This window comes from Selaginella moellendorffii, unplaced genomic scaffold (assembly GCF_000143415.4).
Source record: "Selaginella moellendorffii unplaced genomic scaffold, v1.0 SELMOscaffold_6, whole genome shotgun sequence".
Taxonomy (NCBI): domain Eukaryota; kingdom Viridiplantae; phylum Streptophyta; class Lycopodiopsida; order Selaginellales; family Selaginellaceae; genus Selaginella; species Selaginella moellendorffii.
The window spans coordinates 3,188,029-3,202,316 of record NW_003314267.1 but is presented as its reverse complement, the minus strand read 5'-3'; the positions used below and the strand labels follow the sequence as shown (position 1 = coordinate 3,202,316).

At 49.9% G+C, this 14,288-nt stretch overlaps 6 protein-coding genes across 7 annotated transcripts; 4 read left to right on the top strand and 2 right to left on the bottom strand.

Moving 5' to 3' along the window:
• The first annotated feature begins 11 nt into the window (after positions 1-11).
• On the top strand, positions 12-3,318 carry LOC9634958 (ABC transporter G family member 6). Of its 2 annotated transcripts, none has more exons than XM_024670674.1 (4): positions 12-100; positions 230-288; positions 348-2,922; positions 3,287-3,318. In XM_024670674.1, exon 3 carries the CDS (start codon positions 451-453, stop codon positions 2,899-2,901), a length of 2,451 nt encoding a protein of 816 aa, XP_024526442.1. In that variant the 5' UTR covers positions 12-100; positions 230-288; positions 348-450; the 3' UTR covers positions 2,902-2,922; positions 3,287-3,318. The 2 variants fall into 2 exon arrangements, with proteins under 2 accessions (XP_024526442.1, XP_002966047.2); XM_002966001.2 differs by having other exon boundaries at positions 12-119.
• Positions 3,019-4,228, bottom strand: LOC9652067 (bidirectional sugar transporter SWEET4). The gene is made up of 5 exons (XM_024670766.1): positions 4,192-4,228; positions 3,730-4,088; positions 3,589-3,699; positions 3,357-3,476; positions 3,019-3,255 (listed from the first exon to the last, which is right to left on the bottom strand). Exons 1-5 carry the CDS (start codon positions 4,226-4,228, stop codon positions 3,046-3,048), a joined length of 837 nt encoding a protein of 278 aa, XP_024526534.1. The 3' UTR covers positions 3,019-3,045.
• Positions 3,957-5,588, top strand: LOC112344995 (protein HAPLESS 2-like). Its single transcript, XM_024670765.1, has 8 exons — positions 3,957-4,044; positions 4,096-4,717; positions 4,773-4,910; positions 4,992-5,077; positions 5,155-5,194; positions 5,251-5,372; positions 5,442-5,520; positions 5,553-5,588. Exons 2-8 carry the CDS (start codon positions 4,538-4,540, stop codon positions 5,586-5,588), a joined length of 681 nt encoding a protein of 226 aa, XP_024526533.1. The 5' UTR covers positions 3,957-4,044; positions 4,096-4,537.
• Positions 5,579-7,718, top strand: LOC112344901 (protein HAPLESS 2-A-like). The gene is made up of 12 exons (XM_024670454.1): positions 5,579-5,707; positions 5,768-5,806; positions 5,865-6,041; positions 6,094-6,162; positions 6,213-6,310; positions 6,383-6,500; positions 6,559-6,591; positions 6,660-6,753; positions 6,805-6,896; positions 6,958-7,136; positions 7,192-7,289; positions 7,346-7,718. The coding sequence occupies exons 1-12, from the start codon at positions 5,600-5,602 to the stop codon at positions 7,651-7,653; spliced, it is 1,413 nt and encodes a 470-aa protein (XP_024526222.1). The 5' UTR covers positions 5,579-5,599; the 3' UTR covers positions 7,654-7,718.
• A 33-nt stretch (positions 7,719-7,751) lies between these two features.
• On the top strand, positions 7,752-9,983 carry LOC9634957 (ruvB-like protein 1). Its single transcript, XM_002966000.2, has 12 exons — positions 7,752-7,876; positions 7,925-8,113; positions 8,178-8,309; positions 8,372-8,521; positions 8,576-8,731; positions 8,790-8,924; positions 9,007-9,072; positions 9,142-9,248; positions 9,305-9,404; positions 9,466-9,557; positions 9,619-9,688; positions 9,756-9,983. The coding sequence occupies exons 1-12, from the start codon at positions 7,796-7,798 to the stop codon at positions 9,846-9,848; spliced, it is 1,371 nt and encodes a 456-aa protein (XP_002966046.1). The 5' UTR covers positions 7,752-7,795; the 3' UTR covers positions 9,849-9,983.
• A 73-nt stretch (positions 9,984-10,056) lies between these two features.
• On the bottom strand, positions 10,057-12,801 carry LOC9634956 (scarecrow-like protein 18). The gene has a single exon (XM_002965633.2). The coding sequence runs from the start codon at positions 11,851-11,853 to the stop codon at positions 10,237-10,239; it is 1,617 nt and encodes a 538-aa protein (XP_002965679.1). The 5' UTR covers positions 11,854-12,801; the 3' UTR covers positions 10,057-10,236.
• Positions 12,802-14,288: the final 1,487 nt, after the last annotated feature.

Genomic DNA, 14,288 nt, shown 5'->3' with positions numbered 1-14,288 from the left:
GAAGCGTGCCCAAGGACAACAGGGGCAATAAGGATCCCTTCGCTCGCCCATTGCGTCGCGATCCCATCCCTACTGTGCGCGCCGTCACGTTTTACTTGCGGTAGATGATCTTCCCCTTTGTAAGTGTGTCTGTTTGTTCTTGGATTTCTTGAAATCTCGAGTCTCTTTGGCGGTTTCTTGCTTGCGATCGAAGCTTTTGTCTCATCGCGGGATATATATTTCTCTCTAGGCGGAGCTGATCGACGCAAGGGAGCTTCGTTTCGTAATCTGGCCGATACCTCGCTCCTGGTGAGTGAAATCGTGGGAATGTGAGGCCTCGGTGTGATATTTCGATCGTTTCTCTCCAGATTGAGCTTCTGAGAGGAGCTTCTCTTCGATCCCTGACACAAGACGATGCTAATCGGCAGCTATCTTAGAGCACAATGGCGATGAAAGCCCTGCTCTGCTGCCATGGATCGCGATCATCATCCATCAAGAGATTTCCAGCACGAGGAAGCACCTTTCTTTGGATCCTCAGAGATGGAGGTCACTGAATCGAATCCTACACCTATCTCTGGAGCTGAGGTGTTCGTGGAGCTAGCATCGCGACGCAGTGCTAGCGAGATCGAAGGCAAGGAAAATGGCATCGCTTCGTCGGCTCAAAGCTCCTCGGAGAGGACACACACGACGCCAGTCCAGGGGAAGATTGCGATCAGCAAGCCCGCGCGGCTGGGAGAACTTCTCAATAAGTTACGCAAGCTACAGCAAGAGGAAGAAGAGAGCCTGGATAAAGAGAAGGAGAACGAGAACGCAAGAGGTATCATCACCAGTGGGTCAGTGCCTCGCATAGCATCAGCGCATCAAGTGGTAGATCTGGACGGGCTGTGGAACTCCATCGACAAGTCGAAGCCGCTCATCCTGTTGCAGTTTTCGGACCTCACGTACACGGTCTACGAAAAACGAAGATCGAGGTGGCCATTTCGGACGACAAAGTCTTCCAGCTCCGCCATTCCGGAAGACAACCAAGCCAGGAACTTGCTGGAGAATGTCTCAGGAGAAGCAAGAGAAGGGGAGATCCTGGCAGTCATGGGTCCGAGCGGGTCAGGAAAGTCGACACTTATCGACGCCTTGGCGCTGAGGATTGCGAAAGGAAGCTTGAAAGGCAGCATCACGCTGAACGGGGAGGAAGTCGGTACCAGGCTCTTGAGGAGCATCTCGGCGTACGTGATGCAGGATGACTTGCTCTTCCCGATGCTTACGGTTCAGGAGACACTCATGTTCTCCGCGAACGTGAGGCTGCCTCAAACACACTCACGGCAGAAGAAGGTCGAGAGAGTGAAGATGTTGCTCGAGCAGCTGGGACTCCAGCGTGTCGCCAACACCATGATCGGCGATGAAGGCAGGAGGGGTGTTTCCGGAGGGGAGAGGCGGAGAGTTTCCATTGGAATCGACATCATCCACGACCCGCTGCTTCTCTTCTTGGACGAGCCTACGTCGGGGCTCGACTCAACGAGCGCCTACATGGTGGTCAGGACACTCCAGAAGATCGCACAGACGGGAAGCGTTGTGATACTGTCGATCCATCAGCCAAGCTACAGGATCATGGGGCTGGTTGATCGACTTATATTCCTCGCTCACGGGCAGACGGTATACAATGGACCACCTTCGGAACTCGGCCCGTACTTCACGGCTTACGGAAGATCGGTGCCTGAGCACGAGAACAGCACCGAGTTTGCGCTGGATCTTATTCAAGAGTTGCATTCCTCGCCAGGAGGAATCAAGCCCCTCGTCGAGTTTTCGAAGCTCTGGACGTCCAAAGAGCTCAGGCCGGAGGAGATGCTGCTGTCCGGGCCCGCTGTAGACGTGAAAACAGCCATAAGCGTCAGCATTTCAAGGGGAAAACTGGTCGCAGCAAGGGCCCAGGCACACGATTGTGGCGACAGGTGCAACGGAGCAAAGGTGGCGAGGTTTGCGAATCCTTGGTGGGTTGAAATGCTCGTCATCATCAAGCGCTCCTTGATCAACATCAGGCGGACTCCGGAGCTCTTTCTCATGCGGCTGGGCACAGTTATCCTCACTGCCGGTCTGCTGGCAACGATCTTCTGGAACTTGGACCACAGCCCGAAAGGTGTCCAGGAGCGCTTGGGCTTTCTTGCTTTCGCCATCTCTACGACCTTCTACACCTGCGCAGATGCTCTGCCGGTCTTTCTCCAGGAGAGGTACATTTTCATGCGAGAGACTGCTCACAGCGCTTACAGAAAGTCGTCGTATGTGCTCGCAAACGCGATCATCTACGTGCCTTTCCTCGGCTTGCTCTCCATCGCATTTGCGGCGACGATATGGTGGACAGTGGGACTGAGTGGTGGAGCGCCGGGTTTCCTCTTCATGTTCCTCATTCTCTGGGCATCGTTCTGGGCGGGCAACTCCTTCGTCACTTTTCTCTCCGCGGTGATTCCCAACGTTATGCTCGGCTACACCGTGGTCGTGGCGCTGCTCGCCTATTTTCTACTGCTCAGTGGCTTCTTCATCTCCAGAGAACGCATTCCCAGGTACTGGATCTGGTTTCACTATCTCTCCATCATCAAGTACCCGTACGAAGCTGTTCTCATCAACGAGTTTTCTCGAGACGGGGCTTGCTTCGAGACAGGGAAGCAGATACTGTACGGCACTCCTCTTCAAGACGTGAACGAGACAGCAGTGAAGATGATGCTGGCTATTGTGAGGAGTGCTCTTCAAGGCACCTCCTATGGCGACATCGACGAAGACACCTGTGTGATGAATGGGAGCGACGTTTTGCACCGGTTTTACATAACGCAGCTGGGGCGGTGGACGTGCCTGGGAGTTACGATTGGATTTGGCGTCCTGTTTCGGTTCCTTTTCTACGTTGCTCTTCGTCGAACCGGTGCTACCAAAAGACAATAAGCTCGCTGTAGCTACACCCAGGTAAAGTAATTTTTTCTTTGCTCGAGCTTGAATTGTTTCTTTCTTGTTTGCTAGCTCTATCTGACATTATGTTCCATTTTTTCTTTTTCCAGAAAATGTGTTTGTCTAGCTCTAAAAGTCCTGCTATTGCTGCTCGTATTGGTGTTTGCAGCTTGGTTTCTTCATGTCGTCGCCGTTTGCTCCCAGCTGGTCGATTTGAATGTTGCATAGTGCATTGTTATACATTGTCTTGGTAGTATTCTCCTCGGTGCTGTTGTCACTGCTGCTGTTTCTATAGATCGCGTAGAGGCTGAGTTGAGCGATGCCCGAGAGACAACCAAGTCCGTTTGGTATCTAACAACAACAATTTGTTTTTTGGTTTCAGATTCTCAAGTAACATCGAAAAACAAAAAAAAACAAAAAAAAAAAAAAAAGAGGGAAGGAAGAACACTTACAGCGATGAAGATATCCCGAGTTACAACGGCATAGAAGGTCCACACCAAGCTGTTGAGGAAAACGAAGAGCGACAATAGAAACGGCATGTACTGGACGCTTCTGGTTTGGATCACTAGCTTCTACGCAAGGCAGCAACAAGGACACGGTTAGAAAGAAAGATGAGAGACTCTGCGTCGTCACCATGACAGTCAGTGGAGAGATGTACATCGCAATGGCCACCGCGACGCAGACGGATCCGACCACGGTTATTCTCTCGTCGTGGGTGTCAGCAAGCTTGACGGTGGTGAGCGTGATCAGTCCAAATGCTACAGCCACGGCACCCAGCATCTTCAGCACCTTCACCTGCAGTACGGATTTTCACCGAGAAGTTTAGACCGGGTCCGGAAACGCGAAGAAGGGATTCCAACCAAGGTGGTCCTCGGAAAGTTGCAAGTATACCATCTTGGCTCTGGTGGCATAGGAGAGGTAGAGGGCGGTGTAGACGAGCTCGATCGCGCAGCCGGCGGCGTTGATGGTGATGATGAGCATGCTGTGCGGCTTCACGAACGGCATGCCGTAGAGGATCCACAGCATGCAGTTGAAGAGCGTGCAAACGTACGGCAGGCCCGAGTACTCCTGCGTGGATTTGCTCCGGACGATCTCCCAGAACGTCGGCCTGCAAAGATAGATCCAAGTTTCCACTCTCAGGTTTGCTTGATCTCTGGAAGTTTTTGATGATCTGATGGATGATACTTACAGTGGTGCTCCAAACAGAGCAACAGCAGTGGCATTTCCTGAGAAGGAGAGAGATGGAGATAGTGAAATCGTCAGAGCTAAGTTTGTGAGTTTACTTACCGAGAATGCCCAGTAGCATCTTCATGTTGAGTCCCATGATGGACGTTCGTTTTATCTCGTTTTCCTTTGTTCGTTGCTTTGGATCGATGGATATCGATCGATTAGAACTTGAGCGAAGTTATCATCGCTTATATATTCCTTTGATTGCTTCTCTTTACGTGAGGCACTGGGTGTGCAACGCTCATAAAAAAGGTTTAACGCTTCCGTGATTCCATCAACTAGAACTTGTAAATCTGTCCATCGCATTCCAGGACAAAACCATTATCAATTTAATGGAGGTGAAGAACCCTAACTTTCAAATCTACTTTGCCGCCAAGGAACAGTTAAAGTTTCGGTTTTAAACTGGATGGAAATGGCGGTAAAATGGATTCTCCTCTTTCTTTTGCAAGCGCTGTTATGGAATCCATCCATCAACATGACGACCATCTCCAAGAGCGATCTTGATGTGTGCGTCAACACGGGCGATCCCAATGCCATCCAGTGCAAGAAGAAGATCTTGGTCACGGTCGCGATTCCATCGGGCGATGTAAGCTCCAAACTTCTAGCTAGGGTTCTGGAAATTTTGCCCTTGGCTCTTCCAGGGGGGTAATGGCGAGGCGCTCATCGCCGAGGTCAAGGATCCGACGAGCCGCGACGGCAAGCAAGTGCTGGAGAAATCCATTTCCGTGAACATCGCCAAGACGGACAGCATTGTCAAGTACGCGCTCGAGTACCTGAAGGTGAGGCCTTGCATTTCTTTTCTTTTGGCTCTTTTTCTTCCTCTCGAAGAGCTCTAGTGCGAGAAGAGATTGGATGAATAGAATGTTGCAGGTGATCTAAATGAGCGCGTCATCAAGAAGAAAAAAGGCTGCAACACCAAGCTCAACGATAAAGCAACCTGTGGAGTGTAAGAACTATCCTTTCAGATTTTCGGGTAGATCCATTTGTGACACTGACTCTTCCTGTGTGATCTTCTCCATACAGACTGGGCGATTCAAAGGGAAACGTTGTACCAGGAAGCTCAGTAAGTTTCGTTTGGAGTTTTTATGTCCTTTGATTTTTCAGCCTTGCCTTTTGCAGGGCTTTTGCTGTACATGCAAGCCACTCAAACAAATCAAACACTTTCGAGGAATGCCCAAGCCTGGTCATTGCGGTATAAGTGACGCTGGCTATGCATTTTGCCTTCGCTTCGGCCAAATGTGGTGAGTTCTTCTCCCTCTGTTGGTGTTATTTTTCTTTTGCTGCGTGATAACGCACCAAGGCTTGTGCAGGTGTGTCATGTTTCGCATCCGAACTGGTACCATTAGTTTCGAAATAACAATCACACTCACAGATCAAAACGGGAACAAGGCGAGTTCACGGATAATAGGTTTCGTCTTGAGGCTCACACTTCTCGTTCCAGGAATTTGTCCGTCTGAGTCCCTCTGCGATGTCCGCGATTAATGGTCCCAGGACCTTTATTGCCTACCTTATTGGAGATCTGGGATCTTACACACAAATCCCGGTTTTGGATGGAAGGTATCTCTTCGTACCAAGGGTACGTATACATATCAGGTTTGCAAGTCTTGCTAGTTGCTCACTTGTAATGCTCGTCCAGGCTGAGAAACCAGACGGTAACTGGCAACAGTTTACAAGGGTAGAGAAGCGTCCTCGATGCATTCATAGTTTTTCGTGAAGACTAAACTTGTGAGCAGGGCAGTCCAAGGGCGGATGGCAGATTGTGGATGCTCGTAGATGAGGCTAGAGTCACGTTAACTGGATCAGCATGCGACAGGATTGGACTCTCTTGCCTGGGCTATGCTCAGCAGCCAAGAACTTGCGACGGGGCTTTGGGGATGTGCATCGGTGAACAGCTTATCGATTTCATCAAAGTACGTGCTTCTCTAACTTTGTTTTCTTTCTTAATCCTACGTGAGCTTGTAGGAAGACTTGGCAGCTTTAGGCAAGGGTCGGCTTGCCATCCATGGTCTGTTTCGGTATGGATCATACAGGGTAAGCGAATTACACACACGCTAGTGTTGGATATACAGTTTGAACTGCAGAGCTTGGTACCAGATGCGCTCCAAATTGCTGTCAGCCCAACAAATTCGCTGATAACCATCGAGATTGCTGCTGATAACGTGTCATTCCGGAGAAACAAGTTCGTTCGCTCATCCTTCTTTCCTTCCAATTTTTCCAGATGAAAATGTGCTGTGAAGTTTATTGGTTGCAGGAGTACTGGAAAAATTGTCAAGGTTGAGGTGCCGCCTTTTGAGGCAATGTCCACCGGCGGGACTCTGACGCTTACAGTGGTGAATGACGGATCACTGGAGGCGTCCTATGGCGTGTATGTGAGTACTTGCTTTAGAAGCTGCATGGCGAGGCTTTTAACTCTGGTCTCTTCTGTAGGTGGAATGTTCGGCAAACATCAATCCTTTGGAGGTAAAGAAGTTTCTCTTCTCTCACAAACTTCCACCGTTCTCTGTTTCCTGATTAGCATTTTGTTTCAGGGAAAAAGGGTTTCCATGATACCCAATGTTCCTCAAACTTTTTTATACACATTGATAACGAGGAGCACAGATGCAACGAAAAACTCCTGCATCGGTATTGCATTCAGTCTCTTTATTTTCAATCTGTTTGTTTCTTTCTCTGCAGTGACACTCCGTGATTCCGAAGGAGAAAACTGCGATGTCAAGGAGGCCAAGTTCTCCACCACCGCTACCGTTTTCAATAACGGCTCGCAAGTGGTATGTGTGCACAGTGATCCACCACTTTTTGTCATGAATTGATTTTGTGGCTTGTAACCAGGGTGGAGTTCAAATAGCAGGATCAAAAAACGATACATTCGCGAAAGGACTAGGTGGTTTGGGTTTCTTTGGAAAGATTGGAGCGGGAATCAAAGGAATTGCCAAGGGCGCGTTCAATGTCGTGACATCTCCCTTCAGGAAAATGTTTGGTCTCTTCAACAATCTGCTCGGCAAATGCGAGTAAGCAAACCATTCATTCATTTAGCGTTCGTTCTTGTATAACTTTTCCATGCAGCAACTGCCCTGGAGCATTCGACATTGGATGCTTCATCGCTCACTTTTGTGTCAAGAAGATCCTCTTCTTTGTTGGAGGCCTTGTGGCTGCAGCACTGGGTAAAGTTCCGAGTTGATCACACAGTTCTCCGGATCTCACTCGGAATTTCTTGCAGCTTTCTATGTTCTACTTTTGCTTCAGGGCATGGGGATCTTGACACCACTCTGTGGCTGCTGCTGCTTGCCTCTAAAGATAATGCTCTCAATGCGTCCATCGCTCGGCGGCGGCGGTGATGAAGGCGAAGAACCGGCGACGCCAAAGGCAGCGAAGGCGGCGCAGCCCGAAGAGATCGACTACGAAGGCATTTCATCGCTCTTTGACGAGGAAGAAGGCCACGAAGAACAGGAAGAATACGAGGAAGAAGAGGGAGAATTCGAGGAGGAAGAAGGAGACGAAGACGAGGACGAGGAGGAAGAAGACTAGCAAAAATTTCAAATTTCAAAATGATTCTTAGGATATTCTCATCTATCCTAGCCATTGGCTTTTAACGGCGGATGTACAATCGCAGTGCAACTAACTAGGGCTTTCAATCGAGCTCCAAGCGCCGGGTGCCATCGCCGTCGCCATGAAGATCGAGGATGTCCAGTCCACGACGAAGAAGCAGCGCATAGCTAGTCACAGCCACATCAAGGGCCTCGGCCTCCAGGTACGCGATCGATCGCTGTAGCAGTGTGAGGAACGGAAATATTTCCAGGACGATGGGACGGCACTGGGAATGGGGTCGGGATTCGTCGGCCAGGAGCAAGCTCGCGAGGCGGCGGGGCTTGTTGTGGAGATGATCCGCGGGAAAAAAATGGCTGGTCGCGCATTGCTGCTTGCCGGATGCCCTGCTTCCGGGAAAACAGCCATCGCATTGGGCATAGCTCAGGAGCTAGGCAGCAAGGTTTGTTTCAAGCTCATTTCTTCTCTTTCCTTCATACAATGGGAATTTTGTTCTGTGGTTCCAGGTTCCATTTTGTCCAATGGTGGGATCGGAGGTTTTCTCTTCCGAAGTTAAGAAGACCGAAGTTCTCATGGAAAACTTTCGTCGCTCGATCGGCCTGCGTATAAAGGAGACGAAGGAAGTTTACGAAGGAGAAGTATGTTTTCATTCTAACATTCATTCTAAGCACTTTGTTTCTTCGCTTTTTCTTTTTTAAAGGTGACTGAATTAACTCCAGAGGAGACCGAGAGTACCACCGGTGGCTACGGCAAAAGCATCCACCACGTGATTATTGGTTTGAAGACTGTGAAGGGCTCCAAGCAGCTTAAACTCGACCCCGTTATATACGACGCTCTTATAAAAGAAAAGGTGATGGTTTCCGACGGTTTTGCTCTTTGCTGGTTTTGAAACTGTTATCGTCAGGTAGCAGTGGGAGATGTCATCTACATTGAAGCCAACAGCGGTGCTGTGAAACGAGTTGGACGAAGTGATGCTTTCGCGACCGAATTCGACCTTGAAGCGGAGGAGTATGTTCCTCTACCGAAAGGAGAGGTTCACAAGAAGAAAGAAATCGTTCAGGTACTAACTGTGATGAAAGGGTCCAGTTTCTCTTCACACAGCAAGTGGGTGTATTCAGGACGTCACACTGCATGATCTAGATGCTGCAAATGCGCGTCCTCAAGGTGGACAAGATATTCTTTCCATGATGGGACAGATGATGAAGCCGAAAAAGACTGAGATCACTGATAAGCTGCGGCAGGAAATCAACAAGGTTAGCAGCCGGCGTTCGTCAGCTCTCCTGTTTCGAGGATTTTCTATTGTCTAAAGGATTATGTGTGGCATGTTTGTGGCAGGTGGTTAATAGGTATATTGATCAAGGAGTGGCGGAGCTTGTACCTGGTGTCCTATTTATTGACGAGGTATGTCTTGCGCTTTGTAAATTCTGAATTGTGAGGAGTGACTTTTGTGATCTAATGCTTGTCGTCCAGGTACACATGCTGGATATGGAGTGCTTCACATATCTGAATCGCGCTTTAGAAAGTTCTCTAGCACCTATAGTGATTTTTGCTACGAATCGGGGTATCTGTAACATCAGGTAGTTGCCTATCTCCTGTAAGCTAGCACGCTGAGCGAATATTTTTCCAATGGCAGGGGGACGGACATCAGTAGTCCACACGGAATACCGGTCGACCTATTGGACCGCCTTGTGATTATTCGAACACTTCCTTACACTCCTGCTGAGATGGTTCAGGTATCTCGACTTTTAAACTAAGTTCTACTGGTGAAGGCAAGTGCGCTTTATGCTCTTTCAGATACTAGCAATTCGTGCGCAAGTTGAAGGACTTACCATCGACGAGGAGAGCTTGGCGTTCCTGGGTGAAGTCGGGGAGAAAACGTCGCTGAGGTAAGCCTTCTAGACACATCTCGTGTACTTGGAGCCCCATGTAATTTTAATGCGTGTACAGGCATGCTGTGCAGTTGCTGACCCCGGCCTCTATAATAGCACGTACAAACGGGCGTGATGAAATTGCTAAGGTAAAAATGGCCATAACTTGTGTGTGATCTACTGGAGATCTTAGCAAACAAGTTGCTGATATTGCAGGGGGATTTGGAGGACTTGGTAGATCTCTTCTTAGATGCGAAGGCGTCTGCGAAGCTGCTTCAAGAGCAGCCCGACAAGTACATAAGCCAGTAGTAGGAAGGAGAAGCGACCGGAATTTTTGCTGTGCCGCTCAAGGGTGTGAGTTCCGTTTGATATACTTCTAGTCCTTGACACCGCATTGTACGTTACAGACTTAGATTGCAAAGGTTTGCGCAGAGTTTGCTTTTACTGAAAGTTACATCAAATCAACGACAAAATGGGGGGGTTTCGTTAAAGAAAGACACTATCAACAACAGGCAAATGACTCCATCCTGCAAAGTTCTGGGTTTGGCCGGTTAATCTTCACTGGTTATCAGCAGGAGAAAAATAATTTTTGGGGGATTAGCAGGAAAAGAGGAAGCAAGAGGAGGTTCTCTTCTTCGTTTGTGAGACTAGTAACGATCTCAGAAACGAGGCCTTCAATACGAGCAGCGGATGTGATTCAGCAACTCCAAGTGGAGAGAGCAACCAGGGGCTTGTCGTGCCAACTTAGAAACAGGGAGCCGTGCTGGTTCTCCACCAGAAGCCGGTACCCGTCAGCAGGATAGTGCAACCGGAGTAGCAGCTTTGCCTGAGCAATCGCAAAATCGCTGGGTGGTACAAGTTGGAACCCTGCAGCCTCCATGTCTCGTCTCCAATTGCCGAAGCTCTGGTGCCGGACCACAGCCAAGTTCTCGTCGTCGCCACCTCCGTCCTCGAGGACAATGCCGGATATTTCTTTGGCCAGGACAAGCCGCTCAATCATCAGCCGCTGGGGACTTCGCGGTGGCAGTGTAGCTTCCAGGGAGTCGAAGACAGCCACGTAGTGGTCCAGCGTCACCAGGAACCTCTCGAGGAAGCTCTGGCTCAGGTCGTGCTCCGACTCCTTCTCCGCGACCGTCAGGATCCGGGGGCACAGCGATCTCATAAACTCTAGCGCGTGGGGCAGTGCCGCACGGTGCGCAGCCGGCAGCAGCTTGTGCAGCTGTGTCATGCAATTGACGACGAGCGCCTCGCCGCGGCGGAGCTCGAGGTGCTGCTGGAGCGAAGCCACGACGTGGCGGCTGGTGGTACAGACCGCGTCGAATTCGAAGTCGAGATGGAGAGTTCGTGCGAAGTCTCGCAGCCTGGCTCCAGTCTGCTCGAGGAGCGAGATCGAGGGACCGGTGCCGGTGATTCTCAGCGTCAAGGTGGTGGACGAGGACGAGGACGAGGACGACAACGTGGGTGGCTCCTCGCCGTGAGCTTGACGGCCAACTTCGGAGGATTGCTCTTCGTGCTCTAACGAACTTGGCGACGAAGGTGGTGGCTGTTGCTGTTGCTGCTGCTGCCCTTCCTCCTCGAGCTGCTTGAGCCGCCGCCTCTCAACCAGAGCTTGCATCAGCGGCGGCCACTGGAGACCCTGCATGATCCCGAGGTCGACAATGTGGACGGCTCGCTCGTTGTCGACGGCTTCCAGGATGGCCTGATTGGCGCTGAGGTGTGAGAAGCGGATGAAAGGCGTCACCTGGTTGAGAGCGAGATAGGCCTCCTCGGCTCCGCCCGAGTAGTAGAACAAGTCATCCTCGAAAGATGGCGGCGGCTGGTCCTCCTCGAGCAGGAAGTGGAGGTTGTTCAAGCGGAGTAGCGACCGGATTTCCGAGGCGCAGGGAGTGGACAGCGAGCAGAGGCATCGAGCGAGCGCAGCGGAGAAGTAGAAGGCCAGGCGCTCGACCGCGTCGCCGTGCGGGGAGGCCGCGCGGCTCAGGTGGACGAGGCAGCGGATAGCTCGGTGCCAGTCGGAGGACGTTACCGATGCTGCACACTCGACCAGCAACTCCCGCAAGCCACCGTCGTTGTGATGAGTCCCAGCTCCGCCGCTGCTACCCTCGCTCCCGGCTCCGCCTACTCCGAATCCAAATCCAGTCCCAGCTCCAGCTCCAGTTCCTATTCCTCCTGTGTGGCCGAGGAATTGCGGCTGCTCCTGGTGGTGATGCTGGTGAGACGATGGTGGCTGCTGTTGCATCTCATGGAAGACAAGGCAGAGCTGCTTGTTTTGCGACGGTGGCTCTTGGTAGCACAAGAGATGGAGATATTGCATTCCAGCAGCCGCAGGAACTTTGGGATCTCGAGAAACTTTGCTTCGATCAATGACGCCAGTGACGACGACTAAGAGTTCGTGATGATGGCCAGCGGGCAGCCAGCGTAAGACGAAGAAGAAGATGAAGCAGAAGGCCTCGAGTTAATGCTTAGAGGAGGAGCAAGAAAAGGAGGAGGACGAGGAGAATTGATGGGCCTGGAGCCTAGAAAGCAGAGTGGTATCATAGCTACTCACCACCGTGGCAGTAGCGGCAGCTCTTCTTCTCTCGTTTCGCTCATCCTCGTCGACGGCATCGTTCGGACACCACCTTTGGTCGGGATTGATCTTCGCAACGACGAAGAGACGGTCGATCGATCCCGTCACTCGAGTGACACTGCTGCTGCCAACGTTCCCCAATTCCCGCCGCATCGCATCGAATTCGCAGCTCCGCGACTCATGCAAGTAAGAGCTCTCTCTTTTTCTTTCTTTCCTGCGTTCGTTCTCCCAACTTCTCGTGTTGGTGGAAGGAGAAAGTTCGCGAGTAGCCTGGCTTGCAAGGGATGTCGGAGATCGCTGGTGGAGTGGCCCCTTGGTTGCTTGGTTCTGTGACCAATCACTCAACCAATCAATCAATCAATCAGTCAAGCAATCAATCGCTACCCTGTGGAATTTGGAGCAAAACGAAGGAGAAGAACGAAGAAGCGAGGAAGAGAGAAGAAGAGAAGATCTACCTTGGCTTTCACGAATAAGCAAACTCTGATGGAATGTTTCACGAATTGGGAGTAGGACACCAACAAGAAGAATCATCCAAGAGCTCCTCCAAACAAACAGTGACTGTGGAGTGATGGGAGTGAGCGAGTAGTAGTAGTAGTAGTAGTAGTAGTGTGGAGGAGGGAATAAAGCTTCCCATTTCCCTATCCATCTTGTCTATCTATGTATGTATCTCTGTCTAACAAGGTAGTGATTCCGTGAGGCGTGAAACAATGAATGCCAAAAAGAATGAAATATAGGGGGGGATTCTTTCTCGTTGGCATATTCGTGGCGCGAGAAAAAAAAAAAGTCGCATTTTCCTTCCTTTTTTTTTTGAGGGTCACACTTTAAGTGCCAAAGACAAAGCTTTTGTGTCTTTCCAAGCAGGAATTCACTTGGGGGGTGAGGGTTAAAAAATTGTTTTACTGGACATTTTTTTAACTAGCTCCTGGTGTTTTGGATTCCAAAGGTGGCTGGCTATACCTTTCACCTCCATTCCTTAAACAAATAAATGCCCAGAGGGCAGATTTTTTGTTATCAAAATGCCTTTAACAGTTTGCTGGCTAACTGTGTGACACACACATCACATATTTACATTTGTCCATACTTGACAATGATCCAAAGCTTTCACGCAAACGTAGAGAAAGAAAAAAAAAAGGTAGAAAATACGTATCGCCTTGAAAACGACGACCGGGACGACTACGACCACAAAGGGAATCATTGCCGATATTGGCCAAGCATATTCCTACCCCGTCCCAGTGGCCGTTGACAAGGAAGCAAAGCACTTGGTCAGATCAGATTGATTGGCCAAAGAGTATCTCGCGTGTGTGAAGTGTAGACTTTTAACCTAGATTTGGAGTGACGTAACCCAAATGCCTAAGCTAGGCATCTGTGAGTGAGCCAAAACCTCACACACTATAGAGATGCTTCCTATGCGCATTGAATTGTACAGATTTTGGCAAGACAACTACGGCCTAGTCCAAAACTGAGAGTTTCAATCGATTCGGTTGTCTGGGTCTGATTTAGTTCCAGCCGAGCCAAATCATACTTAAGTTCCCATCTATAATACGTATCTCCTACAAACCCTAGAAAACGCGAGCTTGGAGAGGTTCATGCATGCACCCATGATTAATAACTTACTTGATGTGCTCCCCCCACGAGATCAAATCTCTTGTTTGACATTGTTTTCTCGGAAGTTTCACTGTGACAATTTCTACGGTACGGAGCAAGCGCAGAGGATATTCTTTTCGCGGGCATTTCTTTGGGCCAGTGGCGGGTGGCCACCCGCCGCTGTACGACCTAGGAGGGAATCTCTGTCTGGCCGAGCGGCGGCAGATGCCGATTCCAAAAATGAGTGAACACCAACTGCTATACCGAATCGAATCACACACCGTGTGTCTAAAGTTTATTCCATATTGTTTGTAATCGCGCCAGCCAAGCCAGCAAGATTTGAATATATGTGTGATACTATGCAAGATGCGCAGCAAAGAAAAAAAGGGTCCCTCTATCGCTATTCTAAACTATGACGCTCGTATGATTCTAATACAATAATAAGCTTCTGGGACGAACGAACTAACAAACAATGGGTTGATGCATGCGTCACCCTTTGGAAAGAAAGCATAAAAATAAGAGTTTGGCACGACTGAAGCAGATAATCTCGATCTTAAAAACTAGTCCATGCATGTGAGATCTGGATTAAGTTAGCA

Coding starts and splice junctions, on each gene's coding strand:
- LOC112344995 (XM_024670765.1), top strand. CDS start 4,538: ATGGAAATGGCGGTAAAATGGATTCTCCTCTTTCTTTTGCAAGCGCTG. Junction 5,078..5,154: donor GATAAAGCAACCTGTGGAGT/GTAAGAACTATC, acceptor TTCTCCATACAG/ACTGGGCGATTCAAAGGGAA. Junction 5,373..5,441: donor CTTCGCTTCGGCCAAATGTG/GTGAGTTCTTCT, acceptor AGGCTTGTGCAG/GTGTGTCATGTTTCGCATCC.
- LOC112344901 (XM_024670454.1), top strand. CDS start 5,600: ATGTCCGCGATTAATGGTCCCAGGACCTTTATTGCCTACCTTATTGGA. Junction 5,708..5,767: donor GGTATCTCTTCGTACCAAGG/GTACGTATACAT, acceptor ATGCTCGTCCAG/GCTGAGAAACCAGACGGTAA. Junction 6,311..6,382: donor GTGTCATTCCGGAGAAACAA/GTTCGTTCGCTC, acceptor TATTGGTTGCAG/GAGTACTGGAAAAATTGTCA.
- LOC9634958 (XM_024670674.1), top strand. CDS start 451: ATGGATCGCGATCATCATCCATCAAGAGATTTCCAGCACGAGGAAGCA.
- LOC9652067 (XM_024670766.1), bottom strand. CDS start 4,228: ATGGGACTCAACATGAAGATGCTACTGGGCATTCTCG. Junction 4,089..4,191: donor GATGCTACTGGGCATTCTCG/GTAAGTAAACTC, acceptor CACCACTGTAAG/TATCATCCATCAGATCATCA. Junction 3,700..3,729: donor TCGCGTTTCCGGACCCGGTC/TAAACTTCTCGG, acceptor TCCGTACTGCAG/GTGAAGGTGCTGAAGATGCT.
- LOC9634956 (XM_002965633.2), bottom strand. CDS start 11,853: ATGCAATATCTCCATCTCTTGTGCTACCAAGAGCCACCGTCGCAAAAC.
- LOC9634957 (XM_002966000.2), top strand. CDS start 7,796: ATGAAGATCGAGGATGTCCAGTCCACGACGAAGAAGCAGCGCATAGCT. Junction 9,073..9,141: donor GTGTCCTATTTATTGACGAG/GTATGTCTTGCG, acceptor CTTGTCGTCCAG/GTACACATGCTGGATATGGA. Junction 9,689..9,755: donor GGCGTGATGAAATTGCTAAG/GTAAAAATGGCC, acceptor CTGATATTGCAG/GGGGATTTGGAGGACTTGGT.